This window comes from Pogona vitticeps, chromosome 3 (genome assembly GCF_051106095.1).
Source record: "Pogona vitticeps strain Pit_001003342236 chromosome 3, PviZW2.1, whole genome shotgun sequence".
NCBI lineage: Eukaryota > Metazoa > Chordata > Lepidosauria > Squamata > Agamidae > Pogona > Pogona vitticeps.
In genome coordinates, this window is record NC_135785.1 from 260896769 (window position 1) to 260915835 (window position 19067).

Consider the following 19067-nt stretch of genomic DNA (forward strand, 5'->3'; position numbering starts at 1 on the left):
GGGAGGGAGGATTCTGATCCAATGGATCAAAACAAGTACAGTATTTTTCCATGTATAAGACTATACTTTTGTCTAAAATCTTTAGACTAAAAATTGAGGGCCGTCTTATACACGGAAGTAAGCTGAGGAGAGAACAAAAACAAGTGGAGGGGAAAGCAGGGATCAAAGCGATCCTGCAGTGCTTTAATCCCTTTCCCCCTACACTTGCTCAGCCCCACTTATTTTTCTTAAGTTTGGATTAGAAAAGTCGGGGGGCAGTTTATACATGGGGGCATCTTATACACGAAAAAAATACAGTAACTTTTTCAAGCTTGAGGTTGAAGACCCTCTCCCCCACTAGTATGTTATTTCAACCGGTGTAGTGTCTGAAGAGGGCTATACCACTGGATTAAGGGGGTGGAGAAATCTGGAACCAGGAAAAGAAATCTCAATGAACTCACACCCAGCCATTCTTTTCCTTCAATCGCTATAATCAAAAATTGCAATATACAAAATATATAAATTAAACTACTACTTCTTTTTTTTTTACACAAGGCACATTTGTGGCTTTTTCAGAAGTCCATGGATCCCTCCATCATCCTTGGCCCTTGTCATAAAGTGTAGGGTGTGAGTGACCCATGATTGTCGTGACAACTCAGGATTTCTTTCTTGGTCTGCCCGGTCTGTCTGTGGTACTGTCCTTCTCGGATGGTTTTAAGACACTTGACGTTCTTGCCTAAAGTGATGCTTTTGATGGACGGCAAGAACGTCAACATCGCTTTCGAAAGGGACGTCCCAACACCTGTGCCAGACAGGTTGAGTTCCTGCAAAGACCCAAGGCCATAAAAAACTTCAGCACTCAATGACTTGATGTTGGGATTATTAGAGAAATCCAGCCCTTGGAGAGCAGGCAAGTCTTTGAAGGCATAGGGCAAAATCTCGGAGAGTTCATACATATTGCTCAGCGACAAATGGATTAAATCCTTCAGCCCTGAGAACGCCTCCTTCTCAATGACTGAGACTGGGTTTCCGTCAAGGTTTAAGTACCGCAGGGGGATTCCGCGAAGGTGTGGGATATTTCTTAATCTGTTTCCAGACAGATTCAAACTTTGAATGTTAGGAATGGCTTTGTCCTGTTGTACTGAAACAAGGCTTATGAGGTTACTGGAGAGATCAACATTCAGCGGTTTCCTTTGACCTCTGGAGGAAAAGGCATCCATCTTGATTTCTAGAAGGAGGTTGTTGCTTAAGTCAATGTCCCCCAGGGGCGACCTGGAGAAGACTTCGTCTGGAAGGGCAACCAAAGAGTTATGACTCAGATCCAAAGATTCAAGATACCTGAGTCTGGAGAAAGTGGCCGAAACAATCTTTGAGATTTTATTGTAGCTCAAGTCAAGGCTCACCAGCGTGGTATAGCCAGGGCCAGTCAGCAGGGACTCATTCAGGGACTCGAGGTGGTTTGACGATAGATCCAGATAAGTCGTATCCAGGGGAATGGGGACAGGGACGATATGGGGCCCTATACCGCTGCAATCCACCTTGGTTAGACTGAAGCTGTCGAAGAGACCAAAACTCTCCACCTCACAGTGGCATCCTGGGAAACAGGTCTTGGAAGCTGCAATGGTGGGGAAAAGCAGGAGCAGGTTGAACCACACGGCGGAAGACATGGTTGGGATCTGAAAAATAAAAACAGGGATGGAAAGACAAGGATCAGTTGGAGGTAGCCAAGTCAGTAAAGGATGCTGGGTTGTGGGAATACACATTTTGAGGAGACGCCTTCCTTAAAACATAAATGAAAGTGGATATCTGAACCATCACTATTTATTTGATTCCCTACTGTGCCTCCTTGACTTGATGATCTATAGGGTTCCTTTCAGCTCAGCCATTCTAAGATTATTATTGACAACTGTGGTGGTTTGGATATCTGGTTATGGAGCCTGAGGCTGGTTGGGAGTTGGGATCTTCTCCCCTGCTGTCAGGTCAAGCTGGTCAAAAATCAAGCGACCGGAAAATCCCACGGCGAAACCATCGTTTCCAGCATTTATACAGGCAAGACAATCTATAATATTGTTCTCAGGGCAGCTGACGGGCATAACATATCAAAATACAACATGAGAAAAGGGACTGTGCCATATTGTCATTTCCAAGGGTGGGGAACACACCTTTGTAGTGTGATTGGAAAACTGACAGTTCAAAAGAGTGACATCCCAATTTTTAAAGGCCCGGGAGATTTTTTTTTTAAAAAAATTCATCAGCTACTGAAATAATCATTAAAAAAGCACCAGGTCAGCCTTTTTAGGATGTGGTGGAAGCCCATGTGGTGCAATAGTCAGTGTCAGGCCGGAACATGAGAGAGTACAAATCCCCACACAGCTATGAAGCTCAATGAATGACAATGGATTACAACTGGATGGCCATGGACTAAGGTCTCTGGCTGCAGAGCCAGAAGGCGGGAGTTCAGTTTCTCACTGTGTCTCCTTAATTCAACGATCCATGATAATGATGACTATCCTCTTTGGATGACCAACCTTGCAGGACTGTTGTGAAGGTAAAATGGGAAGGAAGAGATAGCGTTTGGAGTGCCAGATTGGAAAATTAATGTTATTACCGTTAAATATGAAAAAAATTGGGAGATTAAAAGAACACAGCATGTGGATTGTCATCACTGACTTTTAGCTGCTGGGTGCTTTAAAAGTGCTCCCTTAGTTGTTCTAAAATTGCCACCTCCAACCCAACACTTTATTCCAGGAGGACTATGAATTCCACAACACAACTGACAGCTGTGAAGTCTAAGATCACAGACAGTTCAGTTAAAAACTCCCTTTCTAATGTTAAACCCATTGGGGGAGGGGAGGTAAACAACAACAACCTTAACTATAGCAACCGGTACTGCAAGTTTTTTTTAAATTAAAAATTAGTCTCATACCCACTTAGCCCCCCACTCAGGCTGCTGACAAATCTGAAGAATTTTCTTTTGCCTCACTGATACCATGCAACTCTGATACAAAGCAACTAATTTCTTAGACGACTTTTAAGTACATTTCTTTAGCAAAACACTATCCAAACTATAGAGTCACCTCAAGTAAAAGCTCCTTAGCTTGTCAGGCTTATGCTCCCGCATGGCTATAGAGATAAACGTAACCCACACTCACTACCTCCATCAGAGATTCACTCCTCTAGACACTATCAACTTCTGTCTCCCATACATAATTAAGCTAGAGAAATGCTATTAGAAGTTTGCATTTGGAGCAAAACCAGCCTGTAACCTCAAGTGGAGGATTATGCTGGGATAATTAGCACACACTCTCTATGAACAACTATTGCCGCTGAAATTTGCTAATAAAAGTAAAGATAAAATACAGTTATTCTAAAAGCTTATCAGTCTTTAAAAATGCCACAGAACTCTACTCTCGCTATAATTTCTAATGCAATACAACATTTGCCTCTTTGGCCACTAGCAATGGAACTCATTGGAGGAAACCAGGGATAAAGTAGGTATGGAAGGGAATCGTTCGGTGATTTAGGTATCTGGCTGCAAACCCACAGTTTGGGAGTTTTATTCCCCATTGTCCTTCCTTAACAGAGGCTGGACTAGATGATCCATAGGATCCCTTCCAGCTATTCAGTTCTAAGTTTAAGAGAACTGCTGAATCGCTCGGTGGTTTAGGTCTCTGGCAGCCGGGCCAGTGAGTGGGAGTTCAATTCTTCACTATTCCTCCAAGAAGAACGGCCAGTCTGTGTGGCCTTGGGCAAGCTGCACAGACCCAGGGCACCCCCCAGAAGAAGGAAATGATCAACCACGTCAGAGTACTCTCTACCTGGAAAACGCTAGATGTCATCATAGGTTGGAGTTGAGTTGAGGGCACATGACTTTATTTTTCTTATTAACAGGAGTACAGCTCCCATCATTATGCAACCAGCACCACCAGTTTAGAGATACAGTCGTGTCCCGCTTTACGATTACCCCGTTTAACGACAAATCCGCTTGATGGTAAGGTTTTTGCGATCACTTTTGCGATCACAAAACGATGGTTTGAATGGGGTTTTTCCGCTTTGTGATGATCAGTTCCCTGCTTCGGGAACCGATTTTTGCTTTATGATGATCAGCAAACAGCTGATTGTCCGGTTTCAAAATGGCCACCGGCTGAAGAAAATGCCCCCCCCCCCCGCTGTGCTTAGGGACGGATTCCTCACTGCACAAGCATGGAAAATGGCCGCCCCTATGGAGGATCTTCGCTGGACAGTGAGTTTTCAGCCCATTGGAACACATCGAGTGGTTTTCAGTGCATTTCAATGGGCTTTTTAATTTTGCTTTACGACGTTTTCGCTCTACAGTGATTGCGCTGGAACGAATTAACGTCGTCAAGTGAGGCACCACTGTAACCTGTGTAGTTATTTACCTTGGGCCATCAAAAGTATCTGTGGAAAAGTTAGCGTTTGTCACTGAGACAATTTAGGTAGGATGGTCCAGAGGATCCCTTTCCAGCTCTGCAGTTGAAAGATATAGAGAACTGCTGGATAGCTCAGTGGTTCAGGCATCTGGCTGCAGAGCCAGAGGTGGGGAGTTCAATTCCCGCCTGGGGCTACTTGATAGGGGGATAATGATCCAGAGGGTCCCTTCCAGCTCCGCAGTTCTAAGGTTCTAAAAATGTAACAAGTCAACTCAATCAATCAGATTTCACAACGAGGGTGCCAGAAACCCCCTCTATGGTAGCTACTCTGCTTACTTCGCTTGGTACGGACCCTAGACACCGAAAATGGGGGCCAAGGAAATCTCACAGTCTGGGCTGTTCACTGCTCCAAAACAAAGTTTGGAAAAGTCCTTTTTTTGGTGGGAGCGGATACTGAAATTCTAAGAACCTTCCAGCCATTGGGAGTTACTGGCTGCTTTTGTCAGAAAAGAAGCTTTCCCCAAGCTCAGTCCGGAACACAACAGACCGGTACAGCCCCCATCCCATCACTCAACTATACATAATGCATACCCAGGCAAAGTTAGTTCGGGCAGGAGAAACGCTTTAGATTTTTCCACCTGATAGTTTTCAGTGCACAGTTTTGGCATTCAAAACTGGTGCCAGAGAATTTTTGACAGGATCAAAAATGGAGTATCTCCTGGCAAGGCAAAAGAATATATTCTCCAAAATGGAAACACTGACTGGTACACATTCTTTAGCGCTGGATACTAACCGAATTTTAGTAGCCCCACCCAAAGTTTTCTCCAGTTTTCAATTGTTTAGGAGAACTGTTTTTGCCTCCAGGTGTTTTCCTCAGTAGCTTCTGTAAAAACACTGTGAGGGATTCGCCTTGGGGAAAGAAGACTGAGGGAAGATAGGATAAAACTTTTCAAATAGTGGAAAGGCTGTGTCATACAGAGAAGGGGCAGGATTTCTTCTCGGATACTCCCAGAGTGCAGGACACACCACAGTGGGGTCAAATTACAAGAAGCCAGATTTCGGCTGAATATCAGAAAAAACCTCCTAACTGTTAGAGCAGTACGACAATTGAACACCAGTGACCTCGGAAGTTGATGAGCGCTCCAATACTGGAGGCATTCAAGAGAAACTTAGATCATCCCCTGGCAGATATGCTTTGATTGCATTCCTGCACTGAGCAGGGGGTTGGACTTGATGGATTTAGAGGCCCCCTTCCAACTTCATGATTCTATGAAGTTTCTGCTTCAAACTTTCCAGTAAAAACATCCCTGCCCACACCAACTGTTTAATATTTGGGGAATAGAGGGCACTCTGTGTTTTGAATTGATTAAGTGTAGCATTCAAAGGGACCCAAAGGGTAATCTAGTCCAGTGGTCCCCAACCTTGGGCCTCCAGATGTTCTTGGACTTCAACTCCCAGAAATCCTGGCCAGCAGAGGTGGTGGTGAAGGCTTCTGGGAGTTGTAGTCCAAGAACATCTGGAGGCCCAAGGTTGGGGACCACTGATTCTAGTCTAACATCGTGCCAAGGCAGGGAAGCCACATCTAAAGCATGCCAGGCAGCTGCCTTCAAAACTTCCAAGGAAGGAGAACCCATCAAGACTATCTCCGCTCAACAGCTCTTACTCCCAACAAATTCCTCCTAATGTTTAATCAAAATCTGCTTTATTGAAATTTGAATCTACAGCAGCAAGTCCTACTGCGGTGGTTCCCAACCTTGGCTCCCTAGAGGTTCTTAGACTAAAACTCCCAGAGGCCTTCACCACTAGCTGTTCTGGCCAGGATTTCTGGGAGTTGTAGTCCAAGAACATCTGCGGACCCAAGGTCGGGAAGCACTGTCCTACCTTCTGAAGCCAGAGAAACAAGCGCGCTCCACCTTCCCACCTCTCAAATACTTGAAAATGGCTATCACTCCATCTCTTCATCTTCTCCATAGAGATTACAGAAGAGATTTGTTCAGAGAACAAGGTCTGAAGTTCTCCGAAAGAGATGACCAGCTATTTGAAATAGCAACCCTCTGTTTGTCATGGCTTCCTCCCCAGAACAGACAAGCTTTCAGAGGTTCTCAAACGTTCGAGCACTCTCTTGTCTGTCTAAAACCAACCACCCAGGTATTTAGCCTTTCAAAAACACACACACACACTCTCTCTCTCTCTCTCTCTCTCTCTCTCTCTCTCTCTCTCTCTCTCTCCTCTGATTCAAATCTCAACAAAGTGGCAGGGATCAGGGCATCCAGCGAATTATACAGTACTTGCTTGGAACTTTACTTTGAACTACAAAGCCTGTAGCCTGAACATCTGGACAGAATTATTTCTGTGATTTCTTTTCTTCCTGCCCACAAACTCTGCACTGATGAAGAGACTGGCAGGGCTCAAAAGCTTGCACGTTCTTGTCATCTTAAGCCTCTGAAAACCATTATCATTTTCTTTTACCTTTGGATAGTGACACACACACACACACACACAGAGAGAGAGAGAGAGAGGGAGAGAGAGAGAACACTTTCCATGGAAAGGGTGAAAGATGGATCTTCAAAATAAGATTTTAAGTTTAAAAATGCAAATACTTTTTTCTATTTGCAACAGAACAACTGCATTATTCTTTATGTTGTATTGAATAAAATACTGACACCTCACCCACTGCCCCTTACAAACTGGGAGGAATGCTTTGCTATATTGTCTCCGTGTCGTACCCCATATTTCTGAAGAAATGGGCAAAGTCCCACGAAAGCTTATACAGTGGTGCCTCACTGGACAGTTACTCCGCATGACAGTTTTTTCGCTAGACATTGACCTTTTGCAATCGCTATAGCGATTAGCAAAACAGTGATTCCTATGGGGGAATTTTGCTGGACAATGTGTGGTCCCTGCTTCGCAAACTGATTTTTGCTAGACGATTTGCTTTTCGCTAGACAATGGTTTCGCTAGACAGCGATTTCAGTGGAATGGATTATCATCATCTAGCGAGGTACCACTGTATTAAAATACTACAGTTAGTCTGTAAGATGCTGCCATTGTCTTTTGGTTGCTTCTTAAATTTCTCTTTTCGCCTTGCCTGATCATTTCACTCCATGCAACTATTTACCCGTCTTTTAAATCCTTCTACTCGAGGGCAAACCCCTCTCCGTTTCTGAGCTCAAAGCCAAGGAGCCGGACACGGCGGCAGTTTCGAGATAGAAAGAGAAAAAAGAGAGGATTTTCAAACGAGAAACGACAATAGGGACGCATTGCACAGCCTCAGGAAGATCATTAAGCACTTCTATTTTTAAATAGAAAAGGGACTGTGCCAGGAAGCTTGAGTAGGTAAATCAAAACCCTCGAGTGATGTTGCTTTAATCGCGTCACTTTGCCGGGCGTCCGTCACCCTTTAAAGCTCTTCTCTCAAAAGGGCCCGCTGCTGTTTTTCAAGCTTTAATGGACTCCTGGGCTTTTTCTGTGCTGATTAATCTGTCTACCTGCATTTAAGTCAGACATGGCTGCTAGTATTGTTTTCCATGGGGGCCCACTGGAAAAAGTTAGACATACTCCTTTTTTCCCCTTTCCTCCTTGTCTCCCCCCCTTTTCGCAGAATCATCATAAGACAGAAGCTCAAAGCTGTTCCTCCAACAGCTTGCCAGCTTTCCTGCCCACCCTTTGATATGTGATGGAGGGATGGGGTGAATTAGCAACTTAATCCCTTCCTGCAGAGGTTATTAAAACTTTTAAATGACATGCACATGCAGAGAGAGGGGGGGTGAGAAGGGAAAAAAACCAAGCATTTATATATCTCTCAGGAAATTCTGGGTTATCCAGGTAGAGAATATTCAGAAGTGGTTGACCATTCCTTTCTTTTGCAGGTGCCCCGGGACTGTCTGGCTTGCCCAAGGATGCACAGGCGGGCTCTACTTGCAGAAGGGGAATTGAACTCCCATCCGTTGGCTCCGTAGTCAAGTACCTAAACCTCAGAGATAGCCAGGCCTCCATTTATCAGGGGACTGGAAACCAAGCCATATGAAGATAGACTGAAAGAACTGGGCATGTTTAACCATGAGGGGAAAAAACTGAGGGGAGGTAGGATAGCCCTCTTCAAATACAGTCATGCCCCGTTTAACGATTACCCCGTATAACAACGAATTCACTTCAAGACAATGTTTTTGTGATCGCTTTTGTGATTACAAAACGATGGTTTCATGGGAAAAATTCGCTTAGCGACGATTGGTTCCCTGCTTTGGGAACCAATTTTTCACTTTACGACAATCAGCAAACAGATGATCGTTGGGTTTCAAAATGGCCGCTGGCTGAAGAAAATGGCCCGCTACTGTTTTCTAGGACGGATACCTCGCTTTACAGGCACTGAAAATGGCCGCCGTATGGAGGATCTTCGCTGGACTGTGAGTTTTCAGCCCACTGGAACGCATTGAAGGGTTTTCGATGCGTTTCAATGGGTTTTTTAAATTTCATTTGACGTTTTCGCTCTACAGCAATTTCGCTGGAACGACTTAACATTGTCAAGCGAGGCACTACTGTACTTGAAAGATTGTCATGCAGAGCAGGGGTAGGATCTGTTCTCCATCATCCCAGACTGCAGGATATGTCATAATGGGCGCAAGCTACAGGAAGCCAGATTTCGGTTGAATATCAGGAAAAACTTCCTAACTATTAGAGCAGTGCGACAATGGAACCAATGACTTTAGAAGGTGGTGAGTGCTCCGACACTGGAGGCATTCCAGAGAAAATTGGACAATAATCCGTTACATCTGCTTTGATCTGGATTCCTGCCTTGAACGGGGGGGGGGGGGGTTGGACTCGATGGCCTTCGAAGCCCCTTCCAACTCCATGATTCTATGATTTAGGAAGAATTCACTCCCACAACTTAACGTAATTTTGCTTATGCAGGCGTAAATCCCCCACAGGATTATTAAAACACAATCCAAAAGCAAACCGATAAACAAAGAAGCAACAAGAGTCAGACCACCACCCTTTCAGAAACCAGGAACCTGATGGGTGGGACTACAATCCCCATTCTCCCCAGCTGGGAGGGGATGGGAATTGGAGTGCAGCCCATCTGGAAATGGCAGGAGAAAGTTTCTCCTGCCGGGAGGTGAGCGCTCTCTATTTTTTTTCTTCTTCTTCTTTCCTTGAATGATTTTCTCTGCCTAAGAGAAAAATAAGTAAACGAGAAACACCAGGCTGCTGACGAAACGGACCAAGAACAACCGCAGAAATGAGTGCCAAGGAACCGAGGGAAGCTTCAGGGCAGGGCTGTTCATTAACCCCACATGTTTTGCTTTTCAGCTGCCTAAACTGGCAACTTCCCGGCTTCTTCCCCAACGGATCCCCATGGCTAACTCGTTTGGCTCTCTCTCCCCTCCTGCCCGCCTCGCTGCTTCCCAAATCATATATTTCTTAATCCTGTCCTTGGAGCAAGGAGAACAGGCTGATGGGTGATTTTGCTTATGATTTAGTTTGTTTTACAGAGCCTTCCCTTTGGAGCAAAGCTTTGAAATATGGCTTGTTTGGGGAAGACAACTGCCAGAATCCTATATCTCAACGACAACCAGCAAATCTGTCATCTGGCGGGGGGATTTTGGGTGTTGTAGTACAAAAATGTTCAAGCTCTTCTTTCGAGTGCATCTTTTCCAGGAGGATACTGCCATTTTTTAAAAACTCACGTTGAACTGTAACTTAAAGGCAAACTCCAATCCAATTCAATTTTAACTCATTTTTAAAAACGAGTAAACGTAGCTATGTCTCAAGGGTTAGAAATCCTTTTCCTCCACTCTCTGCTTCTCCTTCTATTCTACGACCTCTCAACGTTCTCTTTCTTGCTGGTTTTTCTCTTCGCCCATCCCATGGCTACATTTAACCTGCTGTCCCTTCAATTCCACCCCCTCTCTTAACTCCCCCATCAAAACCTGTTAGCAACATCTTATCTCTCTGCTCCCTTTCTTTAACTATTTGGAGAGCTGTAGAGGCTCAGCAGAACGATATGTTGACATGGAGGTATCCAGAAGCCCTAGAAACACGTTAGACTGCCACTGTGTTTATCTCTAGGTTAGGAATGCCTGCCACCTAGTGACTAAAGGTGATACTGCACAATACAGGCAGATTTCGAACATGCATTCTCGAAGGCTTTCACGGCCGGGATCCGATGGTGGTTGTAGGTTTTTCGGGCTGCCTGGCCATGTTCCGAAGGTTTTTCTTCCTTAAGAAAAGGAAGGAAAGCTTCGGGACACGGCCAAACAACCCAAAAAACCTACAACAACTATCAGATTTCAAATAAGTAAAATGGATAAACTAAAACCAAATAGTTGTTGTGGGTTTTTCGGGCTCTTTGGCCATGTTCTGAAGGTTGTTCTTCCTAACGTTTCGCCAGTCTCTGTGGCCATGGGCATCTTCAGAGGATGGGAGTAGCACTCTGTCCAAATAATTCCAAGATGAACATCCCTGAGCTCCATTACTATCCATGCCAAGTTTCAGATATCTAAGTCTTATCATCTTCAAACTATGAAGGAAAGAAAATGAAAGACATTATTCTCCCATCCATACTTTCACTGTTACAAATGTTTACCTTGCCACACAGATGGAGAGCCTGTGTCTCCAATAAGACATGAAGCTCACAGGATGATCACAGCTCAGTCACCTTCTTAAGCTAGCTCTACCTCCAAAGATGGGGGAAGTTACTTTTTAAGACTGGAACTTCCAGAATCATTGTTTCTTCTCTCTATCAATCCCCTTTCCCAGTGTTCACTGCCTGCACCACTAGTTTCACAGTGGGATCCCTCTCCTCTTTTAAATGTCTACATACCATATTTTTCCGGGTATAACACACCCCCATGTATAAGACACCCCCACTTTTCTAACCCCAAATTAAGAACTTTAAGTGGGGCTTAGCAAGGGTAGGGGGAAAGGTATCAAAGCATGCAGGCTTAGCAAAAGGAGGGGGAAAGGGATCTACGAAAAATGAGGGGGAAAGTCTAAGAAAAATCCCTTTGATCCTTTCCCCCTACACTTGCTAAGCCCCATGGGAATTAGTAAGCAGAGGGGAAAGCAAGGATCAAAGCCTTGCAGGATCGCTTTGATCCCTGCTTTCCCCTCCACCTATATTTGTTCTCTCCTCAGCTTACTTCTGTGTATAAGACGACCCTCAATTTTTAGTCTAAAGATTTTAGACAAAAGTATAGCCTTATACATGGAAAAATACGGTATTACAGCACAGGAAAGCACGACATGATCTCTCAGGATTCTGGGAGCCGTCGTTCAAAAAACTAACCTCCTCACTCTTCCTACCCCGCAGGGCTCTTCTGAGGATTAAGTAGAGAGACAAGCCAGAGGTACCCAGGCCCCATGAAGGGCAGGCGGGATTTAAAGGTACCAAAACAAAACAAGAAGGTAATTTTAAGACACTGTTAGTTCACATCTGCCTTTTTCCCTTTGGGTTCCTTTCTATAAACTCCCTCTCATGATGAGCACCTCACACTCTGCCCTTTTTAAAAAAAAATTCCTCACTTTTAGAAAGAAAGCAGATCACAAGTTTTGACCTGCGACTGCTTTGAGATGAACGCCAAGGGTGGAAAAATATAAAAGCAGAATGCACGCACGACATCGGGCATCAGATTCCCTTTAATGAGCTAAACTGTGTGCCTTCCCAATTGGTGAAAACACTGTAATTGCCTACACGGGTTGAAAAAAGAGACCAGACACAGCGGAGGCTAGGTTGATGCGAGGTGGAGAATTTGGGTGGAAAGGCCAGGAATTAACCCAGATTCCTAGCACTGTTCTCTTAAAGAAGATCTGTTCTATGCAAGAGGTAAAATTACAGTGGTGCCCTGCATAGCGACGATAATCCGTTCCGGATAAATTGTCGCTATCCGGAAACGTCGTTATACGGGGCAAAAAAACCCCATAGGAACGCATTAAACCCTGTTTAATGCGTTCCTATGGGAGGAAAACTCTCCACTATGCGGAAATCCTCCATCCGGCTGCCATTTTCGCCGCCTTGGTAAGCGAGGAAACCAAGCGAAAAAGCTGTGGGCAGCCATTTTTTCTTCCGGCAGCCATTTTGGAACAGCCGATCCGCTGTTTTAAAACATCGCAATGCGAAGATCGGTAAGTGAAACCGCTTACCGATCATCGCAATGTGATGTTTTCCCTATGCGGAGTCATCGTTAAACGGGGCGCTTGTTATGCGAGGCACCACTGTACATGTTTTTTAGAGGCCCCTCTCAGCATTTATGGCTTCAATTTTGTTAGGAAGGTACTGGAAGAAAGAGGAAAAACTACAAAAACTAGAGAGAGCAAAGGTTTAGTTTCTACCGCACAAAGAACTACAAACCCAGAGAAGTAAGTTCAAATATTTCCCATCCTCCGCCAGACTTGGCAACAATGCTGTGTGTGATGATCCTGGACTACCCCACCCCTCTGCCTTCACACACAGGCATGCTATAAGGGGATGATGCTGTGATCAGACATTGAACGGCTGGATAGCTCAGTGGCTGAGGAGGAATCAGAGGCTGAGGGTTCGATTCTCCACTTTGCTAGACATGATGATCCATAGGGTCCCTTCCAGCTCTGCAGTTCTAGGATGATGGCGATGATTTGGTGTCTAGAAAATCAACAACCATATGATCAACCAACAGGTCCTAGACCCTCCTGGGTGTAGAGAATGCTGGGAGTTGTAGTATCCCGGCCCGTCAGGCTTTACAGAGGGCGCCTCCTGAAGAACAATGACTCCCAGGAAACACTGTGGCAGCTTTCTTAGAAGAAGAAAAAATAATAATAACAAAGAGAAGGCCAGAGGAGCTGATGCAGTGTTGGGATATTTATGGGCTGGAACGCAGAATTCTGCCTGATGAATCCTTGGGAGAATTCCGAGAGTTGGCATTTCCGGGGATGCAGCTTTGACTCACGGAAAACTCACGGTCAAGTTGAATTTGAGTCACATCGGTGACTCGACTTGGGATCTGTTCGTTTTTTTTTCAATGGCTCAGACTTGACTTGCAACTCTGAACCCGCCTACCTGCCCCCTTTTTTGGGGGGGGAGGAAGGGGAAGCTTGGTTTTGATAGAGACTCGAACATGGGACTCAGGACTTGGCACGAAAGACTCACACACAGACCCGGGACTCAGATCCAAAGTCTTGCCCACCTCCCTGGGAATCTATGAGAGGCCCTCCTCCATGACCCCCCCCATGGGACCCAACTCGCGCAGTGGTGTTAAACTGTGGCCCTCCAGATGTTCTTGGACTTCAACTCCCAGAAGCCTTCACCACCACCTCTGCTGGCCAGGATTTCTGGGAGTTGAAGGCCAAGAACATCTGGAGGGCCACAGTTCGACACCACTGCATCAAACAGCTTGTGTGGATGGTTCACCAGGGATGGAGGCAGCACCCGTTGAAGCCACTCTGCCGGCTGGAGCCGGACCTGAAAGCTGGGGGTACGGGGTGGGAAAGCAACCAGCCAAGACCCGATACCAGGAGATCTGGCAGGACCGAACGTTGTTTTGCTTTGCAAACTATTACTTTGGAATCAGTTAAGAATTAACAGGGAATGCCGCAAGAGGGCCTTGAAAATCGCTTTCACCTGATTCACTGCAAACAGCTCTCCTGTGTCGGCATGATGACCACGAGTGGAGTCACGGACCTCCCCACGGAGGCCTGAGGACACACAGAGTCCAAAGACAGGAAAATGGAGACCCTTAATATCGACTCTGTGCTGAGTCTACCGGCTTTGCACCTCTCGTTATCCAGCAAAGAGCAGCTGGAGGCACTGTCTGGGCAGAGAACAGGCAGGGTTGCCTCTTGCTAGCAGCAAATCCCTGGAAGGACAGATCCTGAAGCTGAGGCTCCAAGACTTTGGCCGTCTCATGAGAAGAGAAGACTCCCTGGAGAAGACCCTGATGTTGGGAAAGTGTGAAGACAGGAGGAGAAGGGGACAACAGAGGACGAGATGGATGGACAGGGTCATCGAAGGGACCAACGTGAATGTGACACAACTCCAGGAGGCAGTGGAAGACAAGAGGGCCTGGGGTGCTCTGGTCCATGGGGTCATGAAGAGTCGGACACGACTAAACAACAAAAGCAGCAAATCTCCACAAGGCCTTTCCATCCTTCCACCAGGGGATTTTTGATCCCTCTGCATTTCAGCACTGGAGGGGGAGTCAAAACCCCGGTTGCCCCAAGCAAGTTAGCTGGTCATTAAGACATTTGTACTGCTGAGGCCTGTAATTTTTTTATTTTGACACAGCGCAACTAGACACGGACGTTGTGACCTTCCCACCGAGGTGGTACCTCTTTATCAACTCGCATTTTTACATGCTTTCAAACGGCTAGGTTGGCAGGAGCCGGGACAAGCAACGGGAGCTCCCTCTGTCGCCTGGATTCGATCTTACGACGGCTGGTCTTCTGACCTTGCAGCACAGAGGCTTCTGCGGTTTAATCCGCAGCGCCACCACATCTCTTAGACCAATAAAACACGATATTAATAGCTAAAAACAGTGCATGATTCACATATTAAACAAATGAATAACATTATATCAAGGATCTTTGGTCAAGCCTTACGAAAACAGATTTTGAAGCAACAAAACGCAAAGTATCTCATTTCGAGACCTCTCTTAGTCCGTCTGTCATGAAGGACCAGGTTTTCTCCCGTTTGTAGAAGCCACCTAGCTACACCAGGCACGTCCCCCCACCTCTTTAATTTCTTCTCTACTCACAACTCCTGAATTACACGGATATGGATTCAGTTGCAACGGACGCAGAGGCCTGGAAATCCAGTACGTGGTTGTGGCTTTGCTGCAGAAGGGAGGCAAGAATGGCCCAACCACCCAGCGTCAGACCGTTTCAGATGGGATGCCCCTGTTCCCTCCACCCCTCAGTCCCTTCTCTCTGGGATTTTCAACCGTTATGTTACAAAGGGCAAAGCAAAGGGAAAAGAGGAAGAAGAAGTAGAAGCACTCGCGGAGATGGGAAACCAGGGAAGTTCTTACACTTGATCCAGCCTTGCAAGAACTCGGAGCCAGCCACTGTTCTTATTGTGCATGCAACCGTTTCCCATTCCTTCCACAAACGGTCATTTGAGGCAGCAAAATGAGAAGTTGGATCAAACCCCCTGTTGAGCAAGTAACTGCTGTCAGACTCTAACACGGCAAAGAGCTAGCAAATGATGTGTTGATTTTAATATCTCTATTTGGCTGGCATTGGCCCTCCAGAAAGTACACGGAGAGGTGCCAGCAAATAATAAATGAAATAAGGTAACGCAGCACCAGACCTGTCCACTTCATGGACACGAACCACCTAGACAACTGTTAAAATCAAAGAAAAGTTCTCTGCACGCCTCTCAGGCTCTAAATATTAAAGCAGAAGAGGCCAAGCTAAGCCTACGGAGAAGAAAACCAAGCACACAGAACGGATGAATGCCGTAAAGGGTTTCCCGCCAGGGCATGACTCTGGCTGGACCATCTGGAAGTCAATAAACTTTGAAATGAAATGGGAAGACCAAAGAATAATCAAGTAAAGTGGGGCTGCTTGGATGCAGGACAAATGTTCCGTGATTGCGGAGAACTTCAATCAATGCATTATTTAAGTGCATGCAATTTATAACCCACAACAGAAGATCTAGCAACTGGTCTAGATAATGCTATTGAAGAAGCCCACTGCCAGTCAAAAACAATCTCATGATATTAACAATTTGTTTTAAATTTTACCTGTACAGTCGTGCCTCGCTTTATGATTGCCCTGCATTACGATGAAACCACATTACGACAATCTTTTTGCGATCACAAAATGATGGTCTGAATAGGGTTTTTTCGCTTTGCGATGATCGGTTCCCTGCTTCAGGAACCGATTCTTCGCAAAACGACGATTTTCAGACAGTTGATCAGTGGTTTCAAAATGGCCACCAGGTAAATAAAATGGCTCCCTGCTGTTTTCTGGGACGGATTCCTCACTGCACAGGCACCGGAAATGGCCGCTCTATGGATGGTGAGTTTCCAGCCCATTGGAACGCACTGAAGGGGTTTCAATGCGTTTCAATGGGCTTTTTATTTTCGCGTTACGACATTTTCGTTCTACAGTGATTTCTCCGGAACAAATTAACGTCGTAATGCGAGGAACCACTGTATTTCACATATGCCCATAATTTTAAATTGTGCAATAATCTGACACAAATAAAGAAATACAGTTCCCACTATTGCCTGCCTGCCTGCCTGCTTGTCTTCCTAATTACTTTCCAACTGGTTTTTCTAAGGGCTGAGTTTCAAAATGATAACCCTAGACTACAACTCCCAGGATCCCCCAGCCAGTATCCTCCCTGCACCCCCCAGCAACACTGATTCTCTAAAGTAGGCAATTAAACTTTCCAGATGTTTTTGCCTCCATCCGTTGGCCTCCCCCAGCTGGGTCAATGGCACAGGATTTTAAGATCTGTGCACCAAAACATCTGGAAAGCCCAGTGTTCCCCCTTCCTTGCATGGAGGTAACAAAGCAACTTTTGTTTCCCTGGGACCGGTTTAAACCTCCTGACAGGAAGGAAAAGGGTATCAGTTAGAGCAACTCAGCTGCAAGTCAGTTTTAACAGATATTAATGGTTATTTCAAGTGCACTGGGTTCTATCTGTTCACCAGGACACAACCAAAAGTAGAGTACCTAGATACATAAGACAGAAGAACCAACTCCATAAATAATACCCACCTAAATCAAATATTCCATTTCTGTTAGCAGAATTACAAGGAAGCATGTTTTTATTTTGTCTGCTCAGACTGAACTGCCAGAGCTTAAAAAATTACTTCTGAAATGTTACTCGTCACTTCTTAACAGTATTCCAAAAGTCGCTCACCGCAGCTTCTCGTTGCAGTATTGAAAAGATATTTTGTTACGATTCTAGATACTACTCATTATTTTTTTGCTACTTTCTTGCATCTCCCATTTAAGTTACTTTGAAAGGCAACTCAAGACGGTTGATAAAGTTGAAAGAAAAATACCCTTCCAAAAGTTACATTTGAAAATAACTTGTTGAACCATTTATTCTGTGTGCAACAGCTATAGAATCTCCTGCCTTTGTTTCGCCCTCAAAACCTAACCAGTTACAAATAACTACATTACTTGTCACTGGTTCCTTCAAAGGTCTGTATATTCTCAGTTAAGCGTGTATAAAGACTGGGCTGTTGGGTCGCTTAAAAACTGCAAATTAACCCAGTCACTTACAAAACGGCTTGCCCTAAAAGTGCATCTGATCTCCCCGACTTTTTTCTTCAGTGTCTAAGAAAGTGCTCCAAAATTATGATCAAAAACCTGGCCCGGGATCGCTTGGGTGAAACGACAGGCCAAAATGGGTAACCCAGTCATCTCTCCTTAATTCAAAACGCCCAAGAAACTGTGAAGGCCAGCATTAAAGGAATACTTGTTCCTGGGGAAAAAAAATACCCATGTACAAGCCACTTCTGTGCTGTAACGCCCTCCCCCTTTCCAGCCGATTTCACAAGGAGGAAGGAGAGAGAGAGAGGGGAAGGGGGAAGGAAAAAAAACTTTGGAGGAAAGTCAAAAGACCCAGCTAAGGGAGAGAGGGAAAAGTCTGAAATCTGACAAATCCTTTCGCCATTCCGAACTCCAGTCTGAAAAAGAAGTGCAACTGAATTCTAGATCTGCTTTAAGAATCATTTGCCTGCGTTATAAATCCTCCGGTTTGCAGGATTTAAGGTGGATCTTATCCTCCATGGTTATAGCAGTTTGATTCCATCATTATCTAAGAACTGCAGACCTGGAAGGGATCTTACAGATCATCAAGTCCAAGCCTGTCAAGGAAGCATGGTGAGGAACTGAACTGCCAACCTCTGGCTCTGCAGCCAGTTAGTTACCTAAACCACTGAGTTATTAACAGCCATCATCTCATCCTCTAGAATTGTGGAACTTGTAGCTGGCGGAGAGGTTAGAATTCTCTTCTAGAACGATCCAGGATCCTCCCCAAAGCTAGGAGACAAATGCAGGTTGTTCCCCACACGACAGATTACCAGATTCAATAGCACGGAGCCGCAAACAGTTAAAGTTGGATTAAACTGGTGCAACTGTCTTGTGCAGACACCGTCTTACACAAAAGTCAGATTCCGGCTGGAATCACGGAGAATAAGCGAGCAATCATGGAAGCCCTGTGCGGTCATCTGTCATGTTTTCCATCAGGCCCCGGCTGTGCATTTGGTTGCATAAGAAACAGCTTGCAAACAGCAAAAAAACCACTGCCCTTCCTTGTGTGTGTGTGTTGTTGTTTTTTTTTGCAAGAGAATTCTGGCCAGAATTTCGAAAATTATACCGGAGCGGCAGTTTCTGGTGTTGATAGTTCCTTTTTGCAAAAAATAAAATAAAATAAAAAGGAGCCTTCTTTACTTCTCTGTTCTCCAAGAGTTAATTAAAATACTTGCTTTCTTTCCTTTATTTAAAAAAGTGCAGGCTACAACTGGCTGGCTGGCGGTATGAAACCCACTCTCTTCATTTTGTTGTGAAGCCACAACAGAGCACAAGGCAGTGCCTGCACCTTGTGGTTTTCTTCTTCCAGCATTGAAGAGGCCACACCCAGTAACTAAAACGTTCACTGGCTGCCTCGGAAGAAATAAGCTGCAATCTTTTTAAAAAACTTTATTAGCCTCTAAGTAAATGCAACCTTAGAAATTAAGTAAACTAAGGCTGAACAATCACACC

General features: G+C 45.1%; 1 protein-coding gene across 3 annotated transcripts in view; it reads right to left on the bottom strand.

Annotated features, from left to right (window-relative positions):
* Positions 1–449: 449 nt before the first annotated feature.
* Positions 450–19067, bottom strand: part of TSKU (tsukushi, small leucine rich proteoglycan) — a 28915-nt gene continuing 10297 nt past the window's right edge. For all 3 annotated transcript variants that reach the window (XM_020777646.3, XM_020777647.3, XM_072993461.2), the window contains exon 2: positions 450–1655. In XM_020777646.3, coding sequence (XP_020633305.3) covers positions 591–1646 — 1056 coding nt within the window. In that variant the 5' untranslated portion in view covers positions 1647–1655 and the 3' untranslated portion in view covers positions 450–590. The remainder of the gene's footprint in view (positions 1656–19067) is intronic.